This window comes from Kogia breviceps, chromosome 11 (genome assembly GCF_026419965.1).
Source record: "Kogia breviceps isolate mKogBre1 chromosome 11, mKogBre1 haplotype 1, whole genome shotgun sequence".
Classification (NCBI taxonomy): domain Eukaryota; kingdom Metazoa; phylum Chordata; class Mammalia; order Artiodactyla; family Physeteridae; genus Kogia; species Kogia breviceps.
This window is the reverse complement of record NC_081320.1, coordinates 78,949,063-78,970,267: the sequence shown is the minus strand read 5'-3', so window position 1 is coordinate 78,970,267 and position 21,205 is coordinate 78,949,063. Positions and strand designations below refer to the sequence as shown.

Here is a 21,205-nt window from a genome sequence, read left to right as displayed (position 1 = left end):
ATACCAAAAAAAAAAAAAAAAAGCTAATGATGAATTTTAAAGTTCATATAAAAGTTTCAAACTAGAGAACAATTTCAAGAAAATAAAAACTCAAATTCTTGAGCAGAACTCTTTCCAAGTTTAATGTAGTAATGGGAGAAATCATAAAGAATAAAACCAATAGCTTTGGGCTTCCCTGGTGGCGCAGTGGTTAAGAATCCGCCTGCCAATGCAGGGGACACGGGTTCGAGCTCTGGTCAGGGAAGATCCTACATGCTGTGGAGGAACTAAGCCCGTGTGCCACAACTACTGAGCCTGCACTCTAGAGCCTGCGATCCACAGCTGCTGAGCCCGCGTGCCTAGAGTCCGTACTCCACAAGAGAAGCCACTGCAATGAGATGCACACGCACTGCAACCAAGAGTAGCCTCTGCTCGCCACAACTATAGAGTATGCCCGTGTGCAGCAACGAAGACCCAACGCAACCAAAAGTAAAAATAAATAAAATTTTTAAAAAAATAACGTTTCCTATAAAACAATTAAACTCAGTAAGCAAAAAAAATCTTATAATCAAAATTGAGAAGCAAAATACAAACTAAATAAAATAAAACTAAATACAGTTTTTAAATAGAGAAAAATCGAGACATAGCTGCTGAGTAGCAGACTTTTAAAGACAGGAGCAGGCTCTGCTTCTTCAACTTCCACTGTTGTCTGATTTTCTTTTTTTGTGGTACGCGGGCCTCTCACTGTTGTGGCCTCTCGGCTCCGGACGCGCAGGCTCAGCGGCCATGGCTCACGGGCCCAGCCGCTCCGCGGCACGTGGGATCTTCCCAGACCGGGGCACGAACCCGTGTCCCCTGCATCGGCAGGCGGACTCTCAATCACTGCGCCACCAGGGAAGCCCTGTTTTTGTATTTTTAAATAACACTTGCTCCTATCGTCTGCCTTTATCAGGTTCCTTCTGCTGGTCCACATTTTGTGATGGTCATAGCCCTATTGTTTCACAATCATTAGCCAACTGCAGGCAATTCACATTTCCAGTCTCTCTGCCCATCAAGAGCCACTTCCCTAATGAGTCAAGTTTGGGTCCTGCTCCAGCATTGAGCTAGATTTCAAGAGAAATGACAGCTCAGCCTTCCTCATCAAGAAGCTTCGTCTACCTCCCCTAGTGGGGAGACAGGCAAGATTTACCATCTAGGAAAGATGCTCAAGACTTGTCCTTGTTCCAGGGTCCCTCTGGATTCCTGTGCTTTTGTCGTTTCACTGCTTTGTTACTTTTATTACCCAACGGGGGTTGTTTAGTGGGATGGCGCAATCAAGGTACTGCCTACAGGGACACGTTGATATTTCTGGGCTTGGGACCAAGAACTTGCTTCTGGTTTTGCTTTCATCAGGAAGCTCAGAGCCACACGAGCTGCTCACTTCTAAGGAGTACTGGGTGAGCTCACCTCCCCCCGACATGATCGCTGCACCAGCCACCTGCCCCTTCTCCTCCTATCTACTGCCTCAAGGGTTAAATGATTTTTCAGAATTCAGGAGATTTTGGAAAGCTGCCTCACACCTTTTGTGGATTGATGGGAAAGGAGGTAGGATGATAGAGAGCTCCACAGAAGATGCCTGTGTGGGCAAAGCTTTCGACCTCTCTGCGTGAGTGTTCCTCTTGAGGAAACATTCCCATCTTCACTTTCAGCACTGCTGTGAGGACCAGATGCTACAAGGGCAATGCCCACCCTCTAGGAACACAAGTGCTATGAAAGCAGAGACTGATAATGAAGGTGATGATGGAAGGTTTTCTAATTAGAGCTCACATCTTGTAAGTTACAAATGCCTTGCCTTTGGGAGATGAGGTTCTCAGAGAGAAAACTGAGCTGTAGGGGCTCAAGAAGCAGACACTTTAATAAAACCAGACATCCACCACTGCCTCCCATGGTGTGGGCTTTCTTCCTTGTGATATTGGACTTTTCCAGTGAGCTCACCCCTGGTAACCTAGGGATGAGATTCTTTTTCTGCCCACGAGAGCTGCTGTGTATGACAGATGCACGTCCCAGCAGTTAAGTATCAATAGATGTGGCAGTAACCATATGAACAGGGCAGGCTGCTCAGGGACAACTGGACAACTGGACTCAGCCTGTTACTTTATCTCCTTTTCTGTTTATAAGTTTCCTGAGTACAATTTCCTAATCTCCTTATTTTTATTCCAAACTTCCCTTTCTTTGTATGCATTCAGTTTTCATTCATTCAACGGGAAAGTACAGTAGTTCAAGTAGAAAGAACAGTAGTTCACTTTCCCCTTGAATGAATGAAAACTGAATGAACAAAAGTGAACTTACATGCCATATGTATATATGTGTGTATATATATATATACATATACATATATATATATACACACATATATACATATATGTAATTATGTCTATAGATAGATATTTGTATAGAGATTATAAAATGGTATTAGGTCCTTAACCTACACTGTGTCAATTTATCCCCACGACAGCATTGTGCAGTGTCATTCTTAGACCGGGTTTCACAGATGAGAATATTGCCATAAGAAGAGGTTAAATAGCTTAGTCTAATTCTCAACAAGAGGAATTGGCTGAGCTGATGCATTTTCCCCTTCAGTGGAGCTCAACAAAATGAGTAAACTATGGTGTACTCATCTGGGAGGGGCATGGCTGGGAGGTGCCCAAGCTCTAGGGTTGTGGACACCTGGGCCACCATGTGAACTGTCCTCATGACTCCTCTAACCTCCCCAGGTGAGGGCCAGGGCTCAAGCTTTTTTTATTCCAGGTTGCCACTGCAGTTTTCACCTTCTTCTCCCTCCACTTCTGGCCAGACTTTAGTGGTCTTGATGAGAAAGGGAAGAAAAAGAAGGAAAAAGCCCAATTTCATAGTGTCACCCTGAAGAGCCTATAGCAAAGGCCACACATTCCACTACAAGCAGTTGTGTTTCTTGGAGCCCATGAGCCACCCTCAGTTAAGATACAAATGAACCGGGCTTCCCTGGTGGCGCAGTGGTTGGGGGTCTGCCTGCCGATGCAGGGGACGCAGGTTCGTGCCCCGGTCCGGGAGGATCCCACATGCCGCGGAGTGGCTGGGCCCGTGAGCCATGGCCGCTGAGCCTGCGCGTCCGGAGCCTGTGCTCTGCAACGGGAGAGGCCACAGCAGTGAGAGGCCTGCATACCACACACACACAAAAAAGATACAAATGAACTGAAAAAAGTTACTCACTGACCAATGATATGCTAGCTTATTAAATACGTCTAGAACACAGGGCAGTGCCCACATAGTGAAAACTGATATTGTTAATAACAATAAAAACTGTTATTGTTAATAACAGTTATTCACATAGTGAATAACAAAAACAATACTAAGAGCTAACTGTGTATACTGAGCCCTATCAACGGACCAGGCAGTCACTGAGCAATCAACATGCATTGTCTCCATTCATTCTCAAAAAACTCTCACTCACCATGGAGCTGAGGCCGGGAGAGTGAAGCCACTTTCCTGAGGTCTCTAAGGCTGTGCGGGCCCAGGGACTCTATCTACTGCAGGTTGTCTGCCTGGGAACCTCAGGGTAACAGACTATAGGAGCCACGTGGTGGGCTTAGGAGAAGCACCTGGTAGGAGAGAGGCCGCTAGGAGCCAGTGGGGGCTGAAAGCGAATGCTGCTGACAGAATGTTGAGTAGGAAAAAAATTAAGTTCCAGGGGACTATGTGCAGCAGGATATGCTTTTTACAAAGTTCCAGAGCACGAAACCTCAACAATATGCTATTATTAATGATAACATTAATTTAAAAACCAAGAGACTAAATTCCAGGTAGTAGATAGCTCTGGGGCCGGAGGGGCACAGGATAAGGGAGGGACACATAGATACACGCACATTATTGCTAACTTTTCCAGTTCTCGGATTGGCTGATGGGTTCACCAGGGATTCATTGTATTATTTAAAAGTGTGTTCAATAAAAAAAGAAAAAAAATGTAACAAAAAAGCCAGGTATAAGGAGTTTGTCTTGAACCACGATTATGAAAAAAAATCTAATTTTGTATATCTAAGGACCACTTATTTTTTTTAAAGGATGGGGGAATAATAAATAAACAGCCAAGTACTCATATTCAAGGTTAAGAAATAAAGCACTGTGAATATATAGTTGAAGCCACCTGTGTCCCCATCCCCAATTTCACTTCCGTCCTTAGTCCCCAGGGGACATTGTTTTCCAGATCGTTCTCTATTCCCTTTTACTTTTTAAAAACTTCTGAGCGCTGCCAAAAAAAAAAAAAAAAAAAAATTTAATAGTGCTTAGGAGTCCGCCTGCCAATGCAGGGGACACGGGTTCGTGCCCTGGTCCGGGAGGATCCCACGTGCCGCGGAGCGGCTGGGCCCGCGAGCCATGGCCGCTGAGCCTGCGCGTCCGGAGCCTGTGCTTCGCAACGGGAGAGGCCACAACAGTGAGAGGCCCGCGTACCGCCAAAAAAAAAAAACTTCTGAGCGCCATGAACAACAGGGAGTGTTTTTTGCATAATTTAAAACTTTAGAGAAGTGGTATTTATCATGCTTTGCATCACAGCCTATCTCGGGCTTTATTTACCCAGCACTGTGTTTTGGCATCAGATCCAGTGTCCTCATTTTCACGTTTGTATAGTACTATTTTATTATATGAAATTAATTTTGTTATATGAACATGGCACAATTTATCCACTTTCTTGGTGAAGAAAATGTCATTGTTTATAATATTTTGCTGTTACGAACAATGCTGCCCTCAACATACTTATCTCCCCATGCACCTGCACGTGGGCAAGAGTCTCTCTAGATAACAGGTAGGCGTGGGATTGCACGGTAGATGGAGGACACGCACACCTTGAGCTTTGCCAGGTAATACCAAATTGTTTCCTAAGGCATTTACGACAATCTACAGGTCCACCAGTGACGAGTGAGAGTTCCCGTTGCACCACATTCTCACCACCACTTGTTATCAACCAATGTTTTTCTTTTTGGCCATTTTGGTGGGTGTGAAGTTCTATCTAATTGTGGTTTGGCATTTCTCTAACTACGGATGAGGTTCAACATTTTTTTCTTGTGTTTATAGGGTAGAAGTCATGTAGCCTCTTTTGGAAAAGGAATCTGTCTTTTGCTAATATATTTTTTTCTGTTGGAATGTTTGTCTTTTTCTTACAGATGTGCAGGCATTAATTATATATTTTGGACGCTCTTTGGTTGGTTTTATGTATTGCAAATACATTTTCACTATCTTTTGTATCTTCAGTTGAATAACAGTGACTTAGGTTTACTATTGCCAAATGTATTTCATTTGCCATTTGTTCTTTTGGTGTCTTGTTGAAGGAATTCTTCCTGACCTTGTTGTAATATATATATGCATTCTCTGTTACAACTTCTGTATATATCAGGTTTCCACATTTCCTGACTATTTTACTGGGTCACTGTTCTCTTGATCTATCTCTATGCTAAAACCTCACCACCTTAACCACTGCAACTTGATAATGACTTCTACTATGGCAAGTTCCCTTTGCCTAGTTTTGTTGCTCTTGCTGTTGATATTGTCGTCTTTTTCTCTTCCTTCTCCCTTCCTCCTCCTTCTTATCCTCCTGTGCCTTCCTCTCTTTTTCTTTCTTCTTCTGGGATACCTTAGCTACTCTTGGACTATTTATTGTTCTACGTACATTTTAGAATCACCATGTTAATTTCCATGGAAAACCCCGTTCAGATTTTAATTTAAATTCTATCTATTATTGAATCTGGCAATTACATTATAAAGAATTCACATCTTTGTGACGTGAAATCTTTCCATAATTGAACGTGGTATGTCTCTCCCACTTATTTAGAACTTCTTTAATGTCTTTCCATTAAGTTTTATTACTTTTCATCTAAAGGTCTGTACATCTTTTGTCAGATTTATCCCTATGTTTTTTTGGTAAATGATTTATTTTTTAAAAAAATTCTCTCTTGTAACTTGTTATTGTTAGTATATAGACATGCTGCATCATTACTTAGTTCCTTGTTTTAAAAGATAGATTTCCCAACTCTTCACGACTGAGAGCTAGAGTTAGATGTGTCAACATGCACTTGATAAGTTGGATATTGAGGGCTGACATTTAGTTGTACACAATACCATGGCTGTACTAATTACTAAAATATTGAAATATTTCCACAAAGGAACCCATGACTTCCCCATCAGCACCCTGGCCATCCTGGCCTCTCCCCCTCAACAGACCCAGACCTTCCCAACTTCCAGACACTACTAATGAGGTTTAACATCTTTTCTTATATTTTTAGGATGTGCTTGTAGCCTCTTGTATAAAAGGAACTTTTGTGTCTTATGCTAATTTTTTTCTATTGGATATTTTTTCTTATTAACATACAGGCATTAATTATATATTTTGGATACTCTTCTGTGGGTTTTATTATTGTAATATCCTTCACTGTCTTTTGTATCTCTACAAAAAAAGGGCCTTAGGCCCTGCTTCACTGAGAAGACAGACGTCTGTTCTGATTGCTCCATTCCCATATGTCACGTGAGCTGTTAAATATTTTGAAAGTTGCCTCTTACACTCATACGCCAGTGCTAACTTAACACCAAGGGTGAAATGTTAATCTGAGTGGTTTCTCCACCAGGGGTGCAGAGAGCTCAGAAAGAGGCGATCAGCTCTGGGGTTCAAGTAGGGAGTCAGGAGATCTGAGCTGTAGCCAAGGAGATTGGAGCCAGCAGCCACCTCTGACAATCCCTACTCGAAACCCTGCAGCTCACCATGCTCCTCCCCTTGGAGTTCCCATGGGTACCTCGACCACACGTCTCAGACTTTAAATGCTAACTCTGCTCTCTTCCCGACTCCCCTAATTGGTGGAACAGTGTCTCCAACCATCTTGTCCCCTACAGTAGAAAATGCAGAATTATACTAGACTCCATCTTACCCTTATTATTGCTTACCAAGATCTGTCAATTCTATGTCATTAAAAAAGAAAAAAAATCTCTTGAATATGACTTTTTCCCAGCCCGATTACCCCAACTCCTACATTTTTGAATAGTTTCCTAATCAGTCTCTTGGCCTCCAGCCTCTTTTGCTTCTCCAGCCCCTCCCCGGCACCGCTACCAGCATTAGCAGTCCCACCTGGCCCATCAGCCCACTCTGTTTCCTCATCTGTGGAGGGGAGTATATGGGAGCCATCTGCCTTGGCAGGAGAGAGTATTTTGTCACTGATGCTGATGAGAATGGTGCGAATATAAAGCAGATTGACTTTGAGTTGGTTTTATTATTGTGTTTAAATTCCCTATAGACAAATACATCCCTTTTTGCCTACACCTGGCCAGCTGTCATCCCCTTCTCCTTGGCATGACACTGGAGACGTGATCTGCCTCATAGAGCTGCTGCGAAGGTTAAATGAAACACTACTCGCTGGGAACTTAGCCCAGGCCCCTGCACATGGTGAGTGCTCAGTCAATGGTAACAGTTATTAGCAATAAAGTTATTATTGGTTCCTTATCTCCTCCATGATTCCTGTTTCTGCAAAGCCTTTTGTGCCTGGCCTCAGTCACTCCCTTGCACCCTCCTGAACCCAGTACTCTAGGTAGGAAACTGTTTTCTCTGCCTTCACCACACCGAGTTTTTCCACGTTCCCCAGCCTTTGCAAGTGCCCTCCACTCAGCTTGGAATGTCCTCCTTCTTCTCTGCAGATTGGTCATTTAAGATCCAGCTCGCAGTCATGCTTTCTGTGACATCTTTCTCATATTATCCAGGCAAAAAGAACGCCTCCTCCCGCTGTGCACCCAGGGCCCGCTGCTCCCATCTCCTCTTTAAGGCCAGCCTGGGCTGGAGCTCCTGGAAGGGAGAGACTGTATGTGCTCATCTTGGTGATCAAGTTTGCAACCACAGCCACCAAAATTGTGCCATAATACTGGTTCAATACTTGTGGAGGTTTTGCTTGTTTTGTTTGGTTTTACTGGACGGAATGGACAAATGAATGAATGAATGAAAATGGTTTTGACTTCATCCTAGACCTAGCAAAAAGTTTGGGTAGTGACCGTTTTGGTCATTCGGGGCAAGCTGATATTGGGCTCTTCCTTCCATGCCCCAAGAAAAATGTTCCCAAGTAATAGAGAACCTGTCATCCTAAGGAATTGAACTCAGCGACTAAAGACTATATCTAAGAGCAGGGAGAGCGTGAAGCAGGTCGACTCTGTCTTCGCAGCTGTCCCTGAGAGGGCGCTGTTCCCAAACCAAACCTCCAGTGGCCGGGAATGAAATACCAGACCGTTCCCCAAAGGGTTCAGCATCCCTCCCTTTCCAGGCAGCAAGCGGTCGCGGGTCCCTGGTGGGGCGACTGCCCATAAACATGGCGGCGCCCTGCTCAGCTTCTCCCCGCCGGGGCCGCAGGGCCACGCCAGCCTTGCCAGTACTCGGGGACTTCCTCCGCGAGCCGGCTTCCTGCACGGCTGGCATTAAAACAGGCGCCTGGGGCTGCGGGCTGCGGCTGCAGATGCTGAGCTGTCCGCTGGCTGGGCAGCGCCCCCTCCTCCCCTGAGCCTCCCAGGCGGGAGGGAGCAGAGCCAAAGCATCCCTAAACTGCACCCGAGCCAAAGCGGGAGAGAGCTGGGGGAGACCGGGGACCCCGGCATCTGACATTTTAATTGCAGGTTTGACTTTTTTCCCGAGATCGCAGCCCTCCCGCCCAGCCCAGATATTTTATCTCCCTCCGGCCTTGGTTGCTGGATGAAGCCGGGCCTGGGCTTGGTCCCAGGAGCAGGGGAAGAGCGCGTTCGCGGCCCCGCGCAGTCGCCCCAGGGACCCCCGAGCCCTGCGCCCCGGCCATGGTGTGGCTGAGCCCCGCGCTCCGGTGAGGCGGCGGCGCAGCTGGGATTCCGGCGGACCCGCCCTGCAGGACGCCTTCCCCCAGGAACGGGGGTCGCCGGACTCCGCGCCCTCCTGCTGGGACTGCGCACCGGGCCCGAGAGGGCGGCGAGCTGTGGCCGCGATGTTCAGCTGGCTGCGTTCCGATGACCGCCGCAGGAAGGACCCCGAGGTCTTCCAGACGGTGGGCGATGGTCTCAAGAAACTCTACAGGACCAAGCTGCTGCCCCTGGAAGAGCACTACCGCTTCCACGAGTTTCACTCCCCCGCCCTGGAGGATGCTGATTTCGACAACAAGCCCATGGTCCTGCTGGTGGGCCAGTACTCCACCGGGAAGACCACCTTCATCAGGTGAGCCGGCCAGGGCCCCCGCAGCCCACCCAGCCGCCCAGCGCTTAGGCCCTCCGCTCACTCCCGATGTCCCCTCCTGCGTGGAGACAAGTGGGAAGTCTTCATTTGAAGGCTCTGAAGAAATCCTTGTGTGCGGGTATCCAAAGCTTACCCCACAATTTCATTGGATGGTCCCCTGCTCTGTCCTACCTAGTGCCTCTCCATTGCACTTAGCCCTTAGCTTTGGTGGTCGGTTTGAAGTGTTAAAATTCAGAGCCATCCCTATTCTTCCCATTTTATGGACGGTGAAACTGAAGCCCAGGAAGCCCAAGTGAGAAAGCTCCTGGTCTCAAGAGTACCTTAGGCTGGTGAGGTTGTCTTACCCCCTCTCCTTGTAGGGACATACCCTTGATGGGCAGGACCCCTTCCCTTGCCTTCTAAAGGCTTCAGCCACTCATATGAGGTCTTTACAGTTGCAGCTGAGGAGGTGGGCTTGGGAGCCCGTGACCCTCTGTCTGGTAGTTCCACTTGTCCTTCTTTTATCCGTTTCCTTCACTGAGCAGAGCTCCTACAGATACCTCTTGGAGACTGGCGACAAGCAGTGTCCAGAAGCAGAATGCTTTTTTCTTTTGCATTGATCTTAATGGCTCAGTAATCATATTAAGGTCTTTTGGAGGTGGAAGGGATACTGGCCATGGTCTCATCCAGCCCCTTGACTTGTCAGGTGAGGTAACTGAAGCATAGAGAGGTTAAATACATTCTTCAAAGCCATGTAACAGGGTGGGAGGCTGACCTGGGATGCGGGTCCTGGATGCATGGGAGGAGATGGTTGGCTCAATGCCTGTAACTCTGAGGGTGAGTCATCCATCCCCTTGGATTACAGAATCCCTGGGCTGGAGGGATCCTCAGGAAGTCAGCCTGTCCACCCTGTGTTCAGAGAGGTCCATATATTGTCCACCAGAGTGATAAGGACCTCTCCTATCTTTAGAAGACAGGCTTCTCTCCAGTCCTCAGGCCACACAGCCTTCAAGACAAGGCCATCTTCCTCGGCCTCATTCACAGCCCTGCAAGCTGTTGAGGGTGCTTGTGGCCCTCTGTGTTGAGAGCCAGGCTCGTACAGAGTGGTGATGTGTTCTGTGTCCACCGCCCCCAGAGTCAGTGGTGCTCACCTCCTGTGGAAGGTGTCAAAGCAGGGGTGCTCTTGTTTCCATTCATTGACCAAGCACCTGCAACATGCAAAACACTGTGCTTTGTTTGGCGAGGAAAGCAGAAAAGTTCACAGTCTGGTTCCTGATTTTCTAGATTCGAATTTTCCCCAGCTCTAAGCCTTTAACACAAGCCTTTTGGAAGCAGGGCATGTACCATACTACCATGTCATGTCTGAGTGGAACACCAGATGAGTTTTTCCTTGTGTGGTGGACAGCCTTGGACTCAGCAGCTTTGAGAGGCTGAGTGATTTCTGAAGTTGGGTACCCAGGGGGAATGTTGGCTTTTGGATATCTTATATTGTTAGAACTACAGGGGCCCTTAATGAAGAATCTAATTCTTTGCTTCTTAACTTTTCAAAAGGTCAGTACCTCCTTTGAAAATCTGATGAAATATGTAGACCCATCTTTAGAAAAATGCACATACATCCCAAATTGACATATAACTTGCGGGCTTCAAGGGCTGCCTTGGCCCTTAGGGCAAGAACCCCTGATCTAGTCCATCTCCCTTATTTTGTTAAACACCCACTGCTGCCAAAGGCACTTCAGAGCCACCTGGGTTCTGTTCACGGTTTCCTTTGTGACACGCATCCTCCACCTGGCCCGGTTTATGCCCCATGGGAAGCACAGGCCTTTTGCAGGTGGTTCCCACCCTTGCACAGCCTTCTGCAGCCCTCTGGACACGCCTTGGTTATCATTCTTAGTACGTTATTTAGAGCTTCTCCTTCCTGTAGCACCAGCGCTTACTACTGTGCCTTAGCTCCCTGGGGCCTTGCCTGGGGGTCTCAGCTACAGGAGCTCCCAGTAGATGTTTGCAGAATGGGAGGGGAGATGGGGAGAAGCTAGCGTCCCTGAGGGCAGGATCCTGGAGCAGCAGACGGGCCTCTTGTCTGAGACACTGTCCTGGCTTTGCCTGAATCATGCTCGCTGTTAACTGGGTCTAAGAAAGTGGCAGAGCCAAGTTGCCATAGATTACTCCTTATCTGAGGGAGACAGGAAGGCCAGGAGAGGCAGATCCCTCCTCTCTCATATCCTCCGAGTACAAGAGTTCTCCCTCCGCACTCATGTCAGTAACTGAATTTAGCTCGTGCATCAAAGCCTGTCTCCCTTTGAGGGAGAGACTGCCAGGAGGGGAGGAGGGGCTGCAGCACAGGGAAGCCCTCCAAAACCAAATTACATATTTTCCTTTCTTCTCATTAAATCCACTGAACAGCTATTTTTTTAAATTGGAAAATGCAGACAAGAATAAATTTGAGGAAGAAGGAAAAATGCCCCATCATCCCACAACTCGGGAAACCATTTAAAATATTATATATATATATATATATATATATATATATATATATATATATATATATCTTTCCACCAGTATTTTTAGCTATTTTATAACACACTTGAGATCATGCCATAATGTAATTTTGTATGTGGATTTATTTCACTCATAGCATGAGCATTTCCTGGGTAAATTTTAAAAATCTTTGTAAGCATTATTTTTAAGAGCCACATGATATTTCACTGCATGTACATGCAGTTATTCATTTCACCAATCTACTTCTTTTGAATGTTTGAAGTTGTTTCTAATTTTATTTTCTGCTATTGTCGAATCACTCTGAATATCTCCGTGCATAATATTTTCCCACATATTAGACTGTTTTCTCAGAGATTCCCAGAAGTGAAATCACTAGGCCAAAGGTTGTACAGAGTTCTGGGGTTGTTTTTTTTTGTTCTGTTTTGTTGTGTTTTAACATTTTCTTACTTTGTAATCTTGGTATTAAGAGTCATATTTTTGAGTTGCTTCCCAAGAGGGTAAGCTGGTACAACACCCCTCCCCCAAAGCAAAGAAAGTTCCCCTTGGGGTAGCTAAATGCGCCTGGGTGCAGAGTACAGCCTGCCTTCGCAGCTACGCCCTCTCCCATCCCTGCTTCTTGCCTTGAACACAGCGATTCAGGTCTGTGTTCCGGCCTGAACCTGTGAGGGACCTTTCCCTCGGAAGCAGACTTGCCTCTTCATTCTCCGGCCCTTGGCGTTTTGCCGCCTGAGTGTCCATCCACTTTCAGTTATACATACTTGCCTCAGGGTCTATTTCTTGTCTCAGGAAGAACATACAGAAAAGGACATTCTTCTAACAACTAATTAATGTGCTATGACCTCTGCCTGAAATAACTTCCCTGGCCTAAGGCCCGGCAACCCAGGGTAATAAACAATAAACTGGGCTGGTGGATGCTTCCTTCAACACAGGCTGCCTCTTCCAAGTACAGTAGCTCTGTGTCCTTCTGGCCTGACAGCCTTCTCTCCCTCCTCTGCTGTTTTTCTCCCTTCACTCTTCCTCCTGCTGGCCTGAAGCCTCAAGCCCCTCCTCTCTCTCACCGTTTGGCCCCCTGGTCATGGAGGTGAATAACTGGCTGCCCCAGGGACTGGAAGGCCCAGTGTCTCAGGGGCCGCAAGGGAGGCCTCGCTGGACTGCGGCGGCACTGGGGTAGAGGGTCGGGAGCACTGGGTATGGGGCCCAGGGCTGCTAGAGCTAAGCTGCCTGGCTGTCCACAGGTAGATCTGAGCTGGTCTTGAGGATCACCTGTGGCTCTTCTATAGCGTGACCCAGACCCTAAACTATGAATGAGCACATGGTGGGGTGGGCCAGTCGGGGGGGCTGCTCAGCCAGCCCTTTTGACCTCCCCCACTTTTTCAGGGGGCTCTCTGCATCCTCCCCCCAAGGCGACACAGCATTTGCCTGTGGTTGTACCCTCTCCCATCATCTCCCTGGCATCTCTGCTGCCCAGGCCTCATGGCCGCATCACCACCCAGGAAAGATGATTCTCTGGAAAGCTGAAGGGCTAGAGAAGGGGCCATCCTTCCATTCCAGGCAGACCCACTGACCTCTGCCAGGCCCATCCTGCCAGCCACAGCCCCTGCAAGTCCTCCCTCCTGTCCCCCCTCCGAGGTCCATGGATGTCCTTTTCCTGCCAGGGCTCTGATCTGCTGGTCCTTAAGTGGGACTAGGTGGAAATCCAGCTGCCTCTTACAAGGCTTGAGTGTTACTCAAGGGAGCAGAGGACCTAGGGCAGAGGCACTGGGTCCACCTGCCTGAGGTCCAGCTTAAGATCTGCCTTGAGAGTCAGGTGTGGAGGTCATTGGGAGAAGGACCTCTGGGGAAGGGCTCCATCCCACTCCCACTGACAGCTGAACGCAGCCACGGGCGGCTCAGCAGAACCCAGGCTCCACCAGTTCCCAGCCAAGAGACCATGTTCGGAAGGTCTAACCTTTCTGAACCTCAGTGTCCTTGTCTCTAACATGCGAATAGTGACACCTCATAGGGTCACTCAGGCCAGCCTGTTGCAGGGGTGGGCAGACAAGGCAAGGCTAGTGGGAGGCTTGACAGTCTGGCCACTGGTCTCCTTTGTGCTGGGGTCACTTTGATCCCTGGTGGAGGCTGCTGCTCTCCAGGGACAGTGGTTACTGCTCCGTGCAGCACAGAGCTGACTCAGACCTCAACTCAGCCGTTGAGTCCCCCATCTCCCACCTCATTTTGTGTCCGTGGAGTGACTTACGGTACCCCCGGAACCCCGAGAGGCCGACAGGACAAGCGTTATTGTCTTGACCCCATTTTAAAGCTGAAGTACACAAGGCTTAGAGAGATCAAAGATACAGATATATATGGGACTTCCCTGGCAGTCCAGTGGCTAGGACTCCTCGCTTCCACTGCCGGGGGCACGGGTTCGATCACTGGTCGGGGAACTAAGATCCCGCATGCCACATGGTGCGGCCGAAAACAAAAACAGAAACAAAGCAAACCAAGATACAGATATATAACACGAGTACCTATGACATGGGCAGAAAGTGATACGTGCCTTCTGCGTCTACCTGAAGATATGCAAATTAAGAGCTATGTGGATTTTCACAGAGGCGGCGAGGGCCCTGGATTTGGAGTCCAGGTAGAAATGCGCTGAGTTCTTACAGGCAGTGATGAGACGTTTGTTTTCTCCAATTATTGTCTCTGCCAATGTGGGCGCATGTCTGGTGTAGCCTTTGCTTTTCCCAAATTCATGTATGTCATCTCAAAACCTTCACTCTAACCCTCTGAGCTAGTTAGAAACCCAGGATTAGCCCCACTCTATAAACTGGGGAAACTGAGGCACTGGGCTCTTGAGGGACTTGTCCAAGGTCACATCTGTGATGAAGCAGACACCCACCAAGGCGCATTCCCTAACTGAGCCAAGGCAGAGGGTCCAGCCAGCCCAAGGCCTGTGGTGGCACTTCCTGTGGCCCCGGGCCCTCTGTTCCTCACCCTGGATGCTGCCCCAGCGGCGGGGAGGTTTGGTCCCGCTATTGCAGAGATGGGTACCTTGGAGACTGGGTTAAGATTCTTGGCTCCACGCCTTACCCTGGGTGCTTAGGTCACCAGTAATGCAAGCCACATGCTTAGATTGCCAGCCAAGCAGGACACCAAAAGACTAGGGAAATGTTAGGAAAGAGTTTGCTTAAGAAAAATATGAACAAAAGTAGGCCTCACGGGTAAAATCCGAATTGCGTTGGACTTCCCTATACCCATTTTATGGTTTAGTATTTATTTTTCATTGGATAGCAAGGAAGGGGGACCCACAACTTTTCAGCTCTTTGGGCCTCTAAATATTTGCATTTGTCCCTGAACTCAGGCAGCCTCCATCTCAACTTGCTCACCTGCAAAACTGAAATAATTCAGCCATCCCACAGTGCTTCCAGGACGGAATAATTCAGGGAAAGGTCGCAGAACAGCACCTGCCTTACAGCGGGTGCTCGGCCTGTCTGCCCCTCTTATTCTCTTGCTTCCCCATCTCAGCTGCTCCCACCCAGGCTTGAATTAACTTTTCTTTTTTTACACTGCCTTGGGAATGTTTTTGCCTGGCAACAGAGGCCATCTGTATCACTCCCCATAGAGAAGCAGCCATGATATTCCTCAATAGGTTTTCCTTTCTGGACACAATTGGTGGCTTTGTTACGGGGGCACTTGGGGCTGCAGGCCATACCCAAATGTCCCTGAGAATTTACCCAGCCCTGGGTTCTCTGTTTGGCCTGACTGCATCCCTGGACTTGCTCTTGGCTTCACTGGACTCTGTATTTCTCCAGACTCGTGTGTGGTCGGCAAACCTGGGGTCGTGTGGGTTTAGCCGAGGAGGCAGGACAGCAGTTCCAGCCACCAGGCCCTGGCTGGGCCGCCTGAGGCTGCAGCTCCAGAACATCCCAGGAAGTGGCCCCCGCTATGCTGGGGCGCATCACCCTTTGCCTGCCAGCACAGTGCATCTCAGGGATGAAATCGGAGACGCCTGGGTCAGGAAGGTACTTCCTCACTGCTGCTTGGCCCTGTTCTGGCTGGCCATTTTCAAGGGTGCCTCAGACTGATTGCTTCCACCCCTGTCTATTTCAGCTGTCTCCGAAGCCTTTGGTGATATCCACCACCCTCCTTCTGCCTCAGAATTTGCCCATGCCACACCCCCTGCTTGGGGCTTCTCACCCAAGCACCCACTGGGATAGGTGCTCCCTGCAGGTGGGCAAGCACGGATGGGGTTTCCAGATCACGGTGTTGATTCTCATGAAACTGCTTCAAGTCCCAAGAATATCCTTTTAGATCCAGTGGGCCTGGGGCCTGCTTGGGTCACCTGATAGCAACAGCTTTTGCTGCCACATCCCACCCACTGAGGCCAAAGTGTGAACCCCAAGGGCAGATGTTTACGGAGATGAGTAGTTCCTGGGTTTGTGGGCCCTGAAGTCTAACCTTTCCCCCAAGGCCTGGCCCCGGCCACCAGCCTCCTGCCAAACCAGATTCTTTTTTGCAGTACGCGGGCCTCTCACTGCTGTGGCCTCTCCCGTTGCGGAGCACAAGCTCCGGACGCGCAGGCTCAGCGGCCACGGCTCACGGGCCCAGCCGCTCCGTGGCATGTGGGATCCTCCCGGACCGGGGCACGAACCCGCGTCCCCTGCATCGGCAGGCGGACTCTCAACCACTGCGCCACCAGGGAAGCCCCCAAACCAGATTCTTTTGTGGCCTTCTTGTCCCACTCTTCCTTCTAGTCCCAAAGGGGTGCTCAGCCCTTTTGCACTTCCTGGTCAAGGAGCTACCTCAGGCAGGAAGGGAGACAGCGAATGTAGCGGTTAGCAGTGTGAGTGTTAGATTCAAATCCTAGCTCTGCTATTTACTGACTGCATAACCTGCAGCAAATAGTTTAACCTTTATCTTCTCTTCTGTAAAATGGGATGATGATCTAGGTTCTAAGTACGGGTTTATGTGCTTAAGGTCTGTAACTTATTTAACCCTCAGAACACCCGAAGAGGTGGGTTTACCCATGAGGCCCATTTGATGATACGGGTCATGATGATTACATCAGCAGAAACGGGACATGAAACGAGACAACTCATAGAAAGTCTAGAACAGTACCTGGCACATCACAGGTGCTTAACAAATCAGAACAATGATCTCCCATGTTACAGAGGAAAGTGCTGAGGTTTGCAGAGGTCGAGAACCTTCTGGAGGTTAGAGAAACCAGGTCTGCTGGCCCCAGGCCCTGAGGTTCCCTGTCTCTCGCGCGAAACCCTGAAGGAGAAGGAGCGTCTGAGAAAGCATGAAGCGTCATCCAAGTGCAGCTGTGGTGATTTATCCTCATCACAATCCAGCTTTCAAAATGGTCCTCTGATGGGAGGAAATGCTGTCTTCACACCCAGAATGTGGGGCTGGGATCCTGGAGGGAGATGGGGGTGCTTCCCAAGGCAACCTTAAATCCCCGGTGCAGGCGGGGTGGCCCTGGGCAGCGGCCCCTCTGCAGCAGCTCCCCTGCCAGCTCCTTGAGGAGGGAGCCCGTGGCAACCCGACCTGAACTACCCTGGAAGCACGGAGTAAACTGACAGCTCAGGACACAGAGGGATGTCAATGAGCCAGAAGAAACCCCAGCCAGTGCCCCTGGCTGCCACTTGCTGGGCAGAGCAGACCCACCTTGGGGTGGTACAGGGTGGGCAGAGAGCATTTCCTCGGGGTAGAAGACAGTTGAAGAGCAAAGGATTTGGTGTTAGATTGATAAGGGTTTGGATTCCAGCTCCATCACGTTCAAGAGTTAATAGTGAGCTAATAGGACGGCTGTACGGAGGGAACCCTTCACAGCCTGGGTTTCCTCAGTACAGCCGTCCCTCGGTAGTATCCGCGGGACCTTGGTTCGAGGACCCCACCTCCCACGCAGATGCTCAAGTCCCCTATGTAAAATGGCACAGTACGGCCAGCCCTCCGGATCCGCGGGTTCCACATTCTTGGATTCAACCACGGGTCCTCCACGGTTGGTTGTATCCTCAGATGTGGAACCCGCGGATACGCAGAGCCCTACCTGTAGGGGTGCGGTGAAGCCAGAAAGAGATACGTTCTCAAAGTGATGATTGCAGCGTATGGCATGGACATGCTCTTGAGTGTCAGTGGTGTTATCAGCATAACGACAGGGTCAAGAGCAGGTTGTCAACCCCGGCTGTACATCAGAATCAACTGGGGAGTTCCTGAGAAGGACCGGTCGCCAGGACCCCGCCCTGAGCCAGCGGGTCAGAACCTCTGGGCTGGGCCCCGGCAGCTGGAGCTCCACGGTTGCTCCGTGGGCAGCCAGCTGAGGACCGCTGGTCCTGGAGGTCTCAGGCTCTCTCCCCAGCCAGCAGCCTCTGACTTGCCATCTCTTCTCCTGAGGGCTCCTTGACTTTTCCCTCTGAGCATGAACACTGGCCCGCAAGGTTTAGGGGGAGGGTCTTGGCACACGGGGAGGGCTCCCCCAAGGGTCTGTGTTTGTTGGGCAACACACCCCTTAGCTCCTTGTCCATCATGGCCCCTGGGACTCTCCTCTGGCCAGTCCCAACCCAGGGCAGTTCTGGACTCCTCCGCCCACAGTCCAGCCTTAAGCTGTGTGGGCTCAAAGCTGTTGGGGCTCAAAGCTGTTCTGAGCTCCTTCCAAAGGGCCTGGTTGTCTTTCCAGCCTGTTCTCTTCATGCTGTGGCTCACCATGTGTTCTAAAGGGAGCTGTGGAGAAGGGCAGTGGCCTTGGGCTCTCACTGCCCAGGCCTGGAGAAGAGCAAAGAGAGGCACCTGTCCCCTGGGGCCGCAGCCTGGTACCTGTGCTAGAGGGCGGGACCAAAAGTCTAGGGTGGGATGGACATCCACTTGTCATAGTGTTCCTGTCACACAGTTTGTATTATGCATGAGTTATTTTTACATTAAATGACTAAGCAGATAAATAAATAAGGACCTGTGGATGGCCAGCAGAGCCTATGGGTGATCTGATTCTAACCACGCCTGTGTGCAGGGACTTTGGCAGACTCCCTACAGCTGTGAAGTCTCCAATATTCTGTGTAGGAATCCGTTTCAAGCCATGCTTTATTTCCGAGCCCAAACCTTGCTCTTTGCCACGCCCCCTGCCCCCGCACTCCCGGCACTGCTTCATGGAGGGAAAAAGATAAGGACCGAGAAGGACAGATCTGTTATTTTAAGTTCAACTGAAATCCCACCTCCTCCCAAAGGTCTTTGGATTCCCCGTAGGTGAAAATCTCTCCCTGCTGTGAAATCTCCTTGCTCTGGATCTGCCCCTCTGCCATGACTCACACCGTCCGCCTTGTGGTTGGCATGCGGTGTTGATCTGTGAATAGAATCCCTGCATCTTGACTGTGTTCCCTTCTGCCAGGTACCTGCTGGAACAGGATTTCCCAGGCATGAGGATTGGGCCCGAGCCGACCACAGACTCCTTCATTGCAGTGATGCAGGGAGAGGTGGAGGGTATCATCCCCGGGAATGCCCTGGTGGTGGATCCTAAGAAACCTTTCAGGAAACTGAACGCCTTTGGCAATGCCTTCTTGAACAGGTGAGTGCAGAGGGAACACACACTGACCTTGGGGGGCTCTCTTTTCTTCTTGGAGTATGAGAGGTGAAAGGGCGGCGCAGGGTCTTGGGAAACTGTACCTTTTCCAGACCTGGAATCTCTCTTGATTGTCCCCTTCTTGCTGGGAATGAAACCACCATTGATTAGGGTTGCGGGAGCTGCAAACACTGAGCTGATTTCTCCCGATCAAGTTGGGGGAAGGGTTCAACTAGTTAAATCACATTTCTCTAACGTGTGCCTCCCTCCAGTAAAAGCAGAGAGGGCTGCTCTGTGTCGTTCCCAGCTTTTGCCTAAACTACGGAAGGGCTTTGCATCCAACTGGAAGGAGGCAAAGGAAGGTTCCTCTCTGTTCCTAGATATTGTTTTTACTTGGTGGCTGGAACCCTGGACGTAAGGTAGAAGCCCTGGCTTTGAGCACTGACCCTCCTACTAAACTCACTCTGTGACCTTGGACAAGTCACCTCCCCTGGGACAAGTCAGCCGCAAGACACCAGGGCCATTGGGTCAGTTTGAGTGGAGGAAGCTCTAGAGACTGCTTGGCAAGCTGACCCAGGCCTTCCCACTATTCTGTTTAACTAGAACGCAGGCTGATCCCCTGACCACGCTTGTTCTGTGGATCCACACCACAATTTTGCCTCTGTATTGCGTTTAAAATTTTTTTAACTACTTTCTCTAACTGAAGGCATTTAGAATAAAGGTAAAGACTATGGGCTTTGGCTTCAGACCGACCTGGGTTCAAATCCTACCAAACAGCACCACGATCTTAGACAGGTTACCTGACTGGTCTGTCTCTCACTTTTCTCATCTGTAAAATAGGATAATAGTAATGTCCTCCTCCAAGGCAAGAGGACTTTGCGGAAAAGTTGGCATTTGAACCAGATGTTCGATCATGAGTGAAATCACACTGAAAGGGTTAAAAAAAAAAAGACATTCCAGGCAGAGAAAACTGAAAAAAAAAAAAATATATATATATATATATACACACACACAAACACATACACACAGAGGACCGAAAGAATGTGGCTTAATGCAGGAACGCTACGACATACATAGATGGCACTGCATATGTAGATGGCGACGTAAGGTTCGCGCTTCTCTGCAGGAGCGCGCCACAGCTGGGTGGCAGATGTGTAGATTAACTGTTGGCCGGGGATCTGTCAGGCATATCCATGGGAGGGATAACAGGATTGGGGCAGGGGTGGGGTGGGAGAGGGCCCTCCATGTGCCACCAGCCTCCCTGCGGCTGCACACACACAGGGAGGCTACACCCCAGACGCCTGCTGCCCTGTGATCCCATTTCGCGGCCCTTGACATCTCCCCTCCCCTTCTCTGTGGGTGTTCCAAGCCTTCTCCAGACACCTCAGGCTCCTCTCTTGGTAGATGACCTTGCTTCCTATTCTAGAGAATCTGGAAGCCCGTATCCATGGATTCCCTATAGTTGGTTTGTTTTAAACTGTCCGTAAAGGGAGTTCGTTTGCATCAGTCCCGTCCCCCCACACCCGCCCCTGCCGTCCCCGCAGCCTGCAGAGAGCTGAGACCTCTCTTTTCCCCTCAGGTCTGCGCCTCTGCGCCCCCGACCCATGCATCCGGCCATCTGCCCGGGACGGCTGTCAGTTACTCTTTCTGACAGCTCCCCCCCACCCTTGGCTCCTTCTCTGCCTGGAACTATCTATCTCCTCTTGCAAGCCCTGCGACGGGCCCTACTAGCCCTTACCCCCTCGCTTTCCTGTCACAGCCAAGTTTCAGGGCTTCACCTCCTCACTTCTTCCTGTCCCCCAACCCGTGCAACGTGGCTTCACCCCGTCACAGCTGCCCGTGTGAAGGTCACGTAAGACCTCTCAGTGACAAGCGGTGAGCACTTTCCGTCCTCACCTCACCCCATCTCTCCTGGGTATTGGTTTCTCTCAACCAGCAGCCCCTCTCAGCTCCTTGGCCCTCCTCCTGCCTCCCTAGCAGACCCTGGTCCC

The 21,205-nt window shown here is 49.6% G+C and overlaps 2 protein-coding genes across 2 annotated transcripts in view; one reads left to right on the top strand and one right to left on the bottom strand.

Annotated features, from left to right (window-relative positions):
• CAPN14 (calpain 14) overlaps nucleotides 1-21,205 on the bottom strand; it is a 149,413-nt gene that overhangs the window by 72,111 nt on the left and 56,097 nt on the right.
• EHD3 (EH domain containing 3) overlaps nucleotides 8,240-21,205 on the top strand; it is a 29,777-nt gene continuing 16,811 nt past the window's right edge. The window contains exons 1-2 of the mRNA XM_059079140.2: nucleotides 8,240-9,190; nucleotides 19,044-19,220. Of these exons, the coding sequence (XP_058935123.1) occupies nucleotides 8,964-9,190; nucleotides 19,044-19,220 (404 nt within the window). The 5' untranslated portion in view covers nucleotides 8,240-8,963. The remainder of the gene's footprint in view (nucleotides 9,191-19,043; nucleotides 19,221-21,205) is intronic.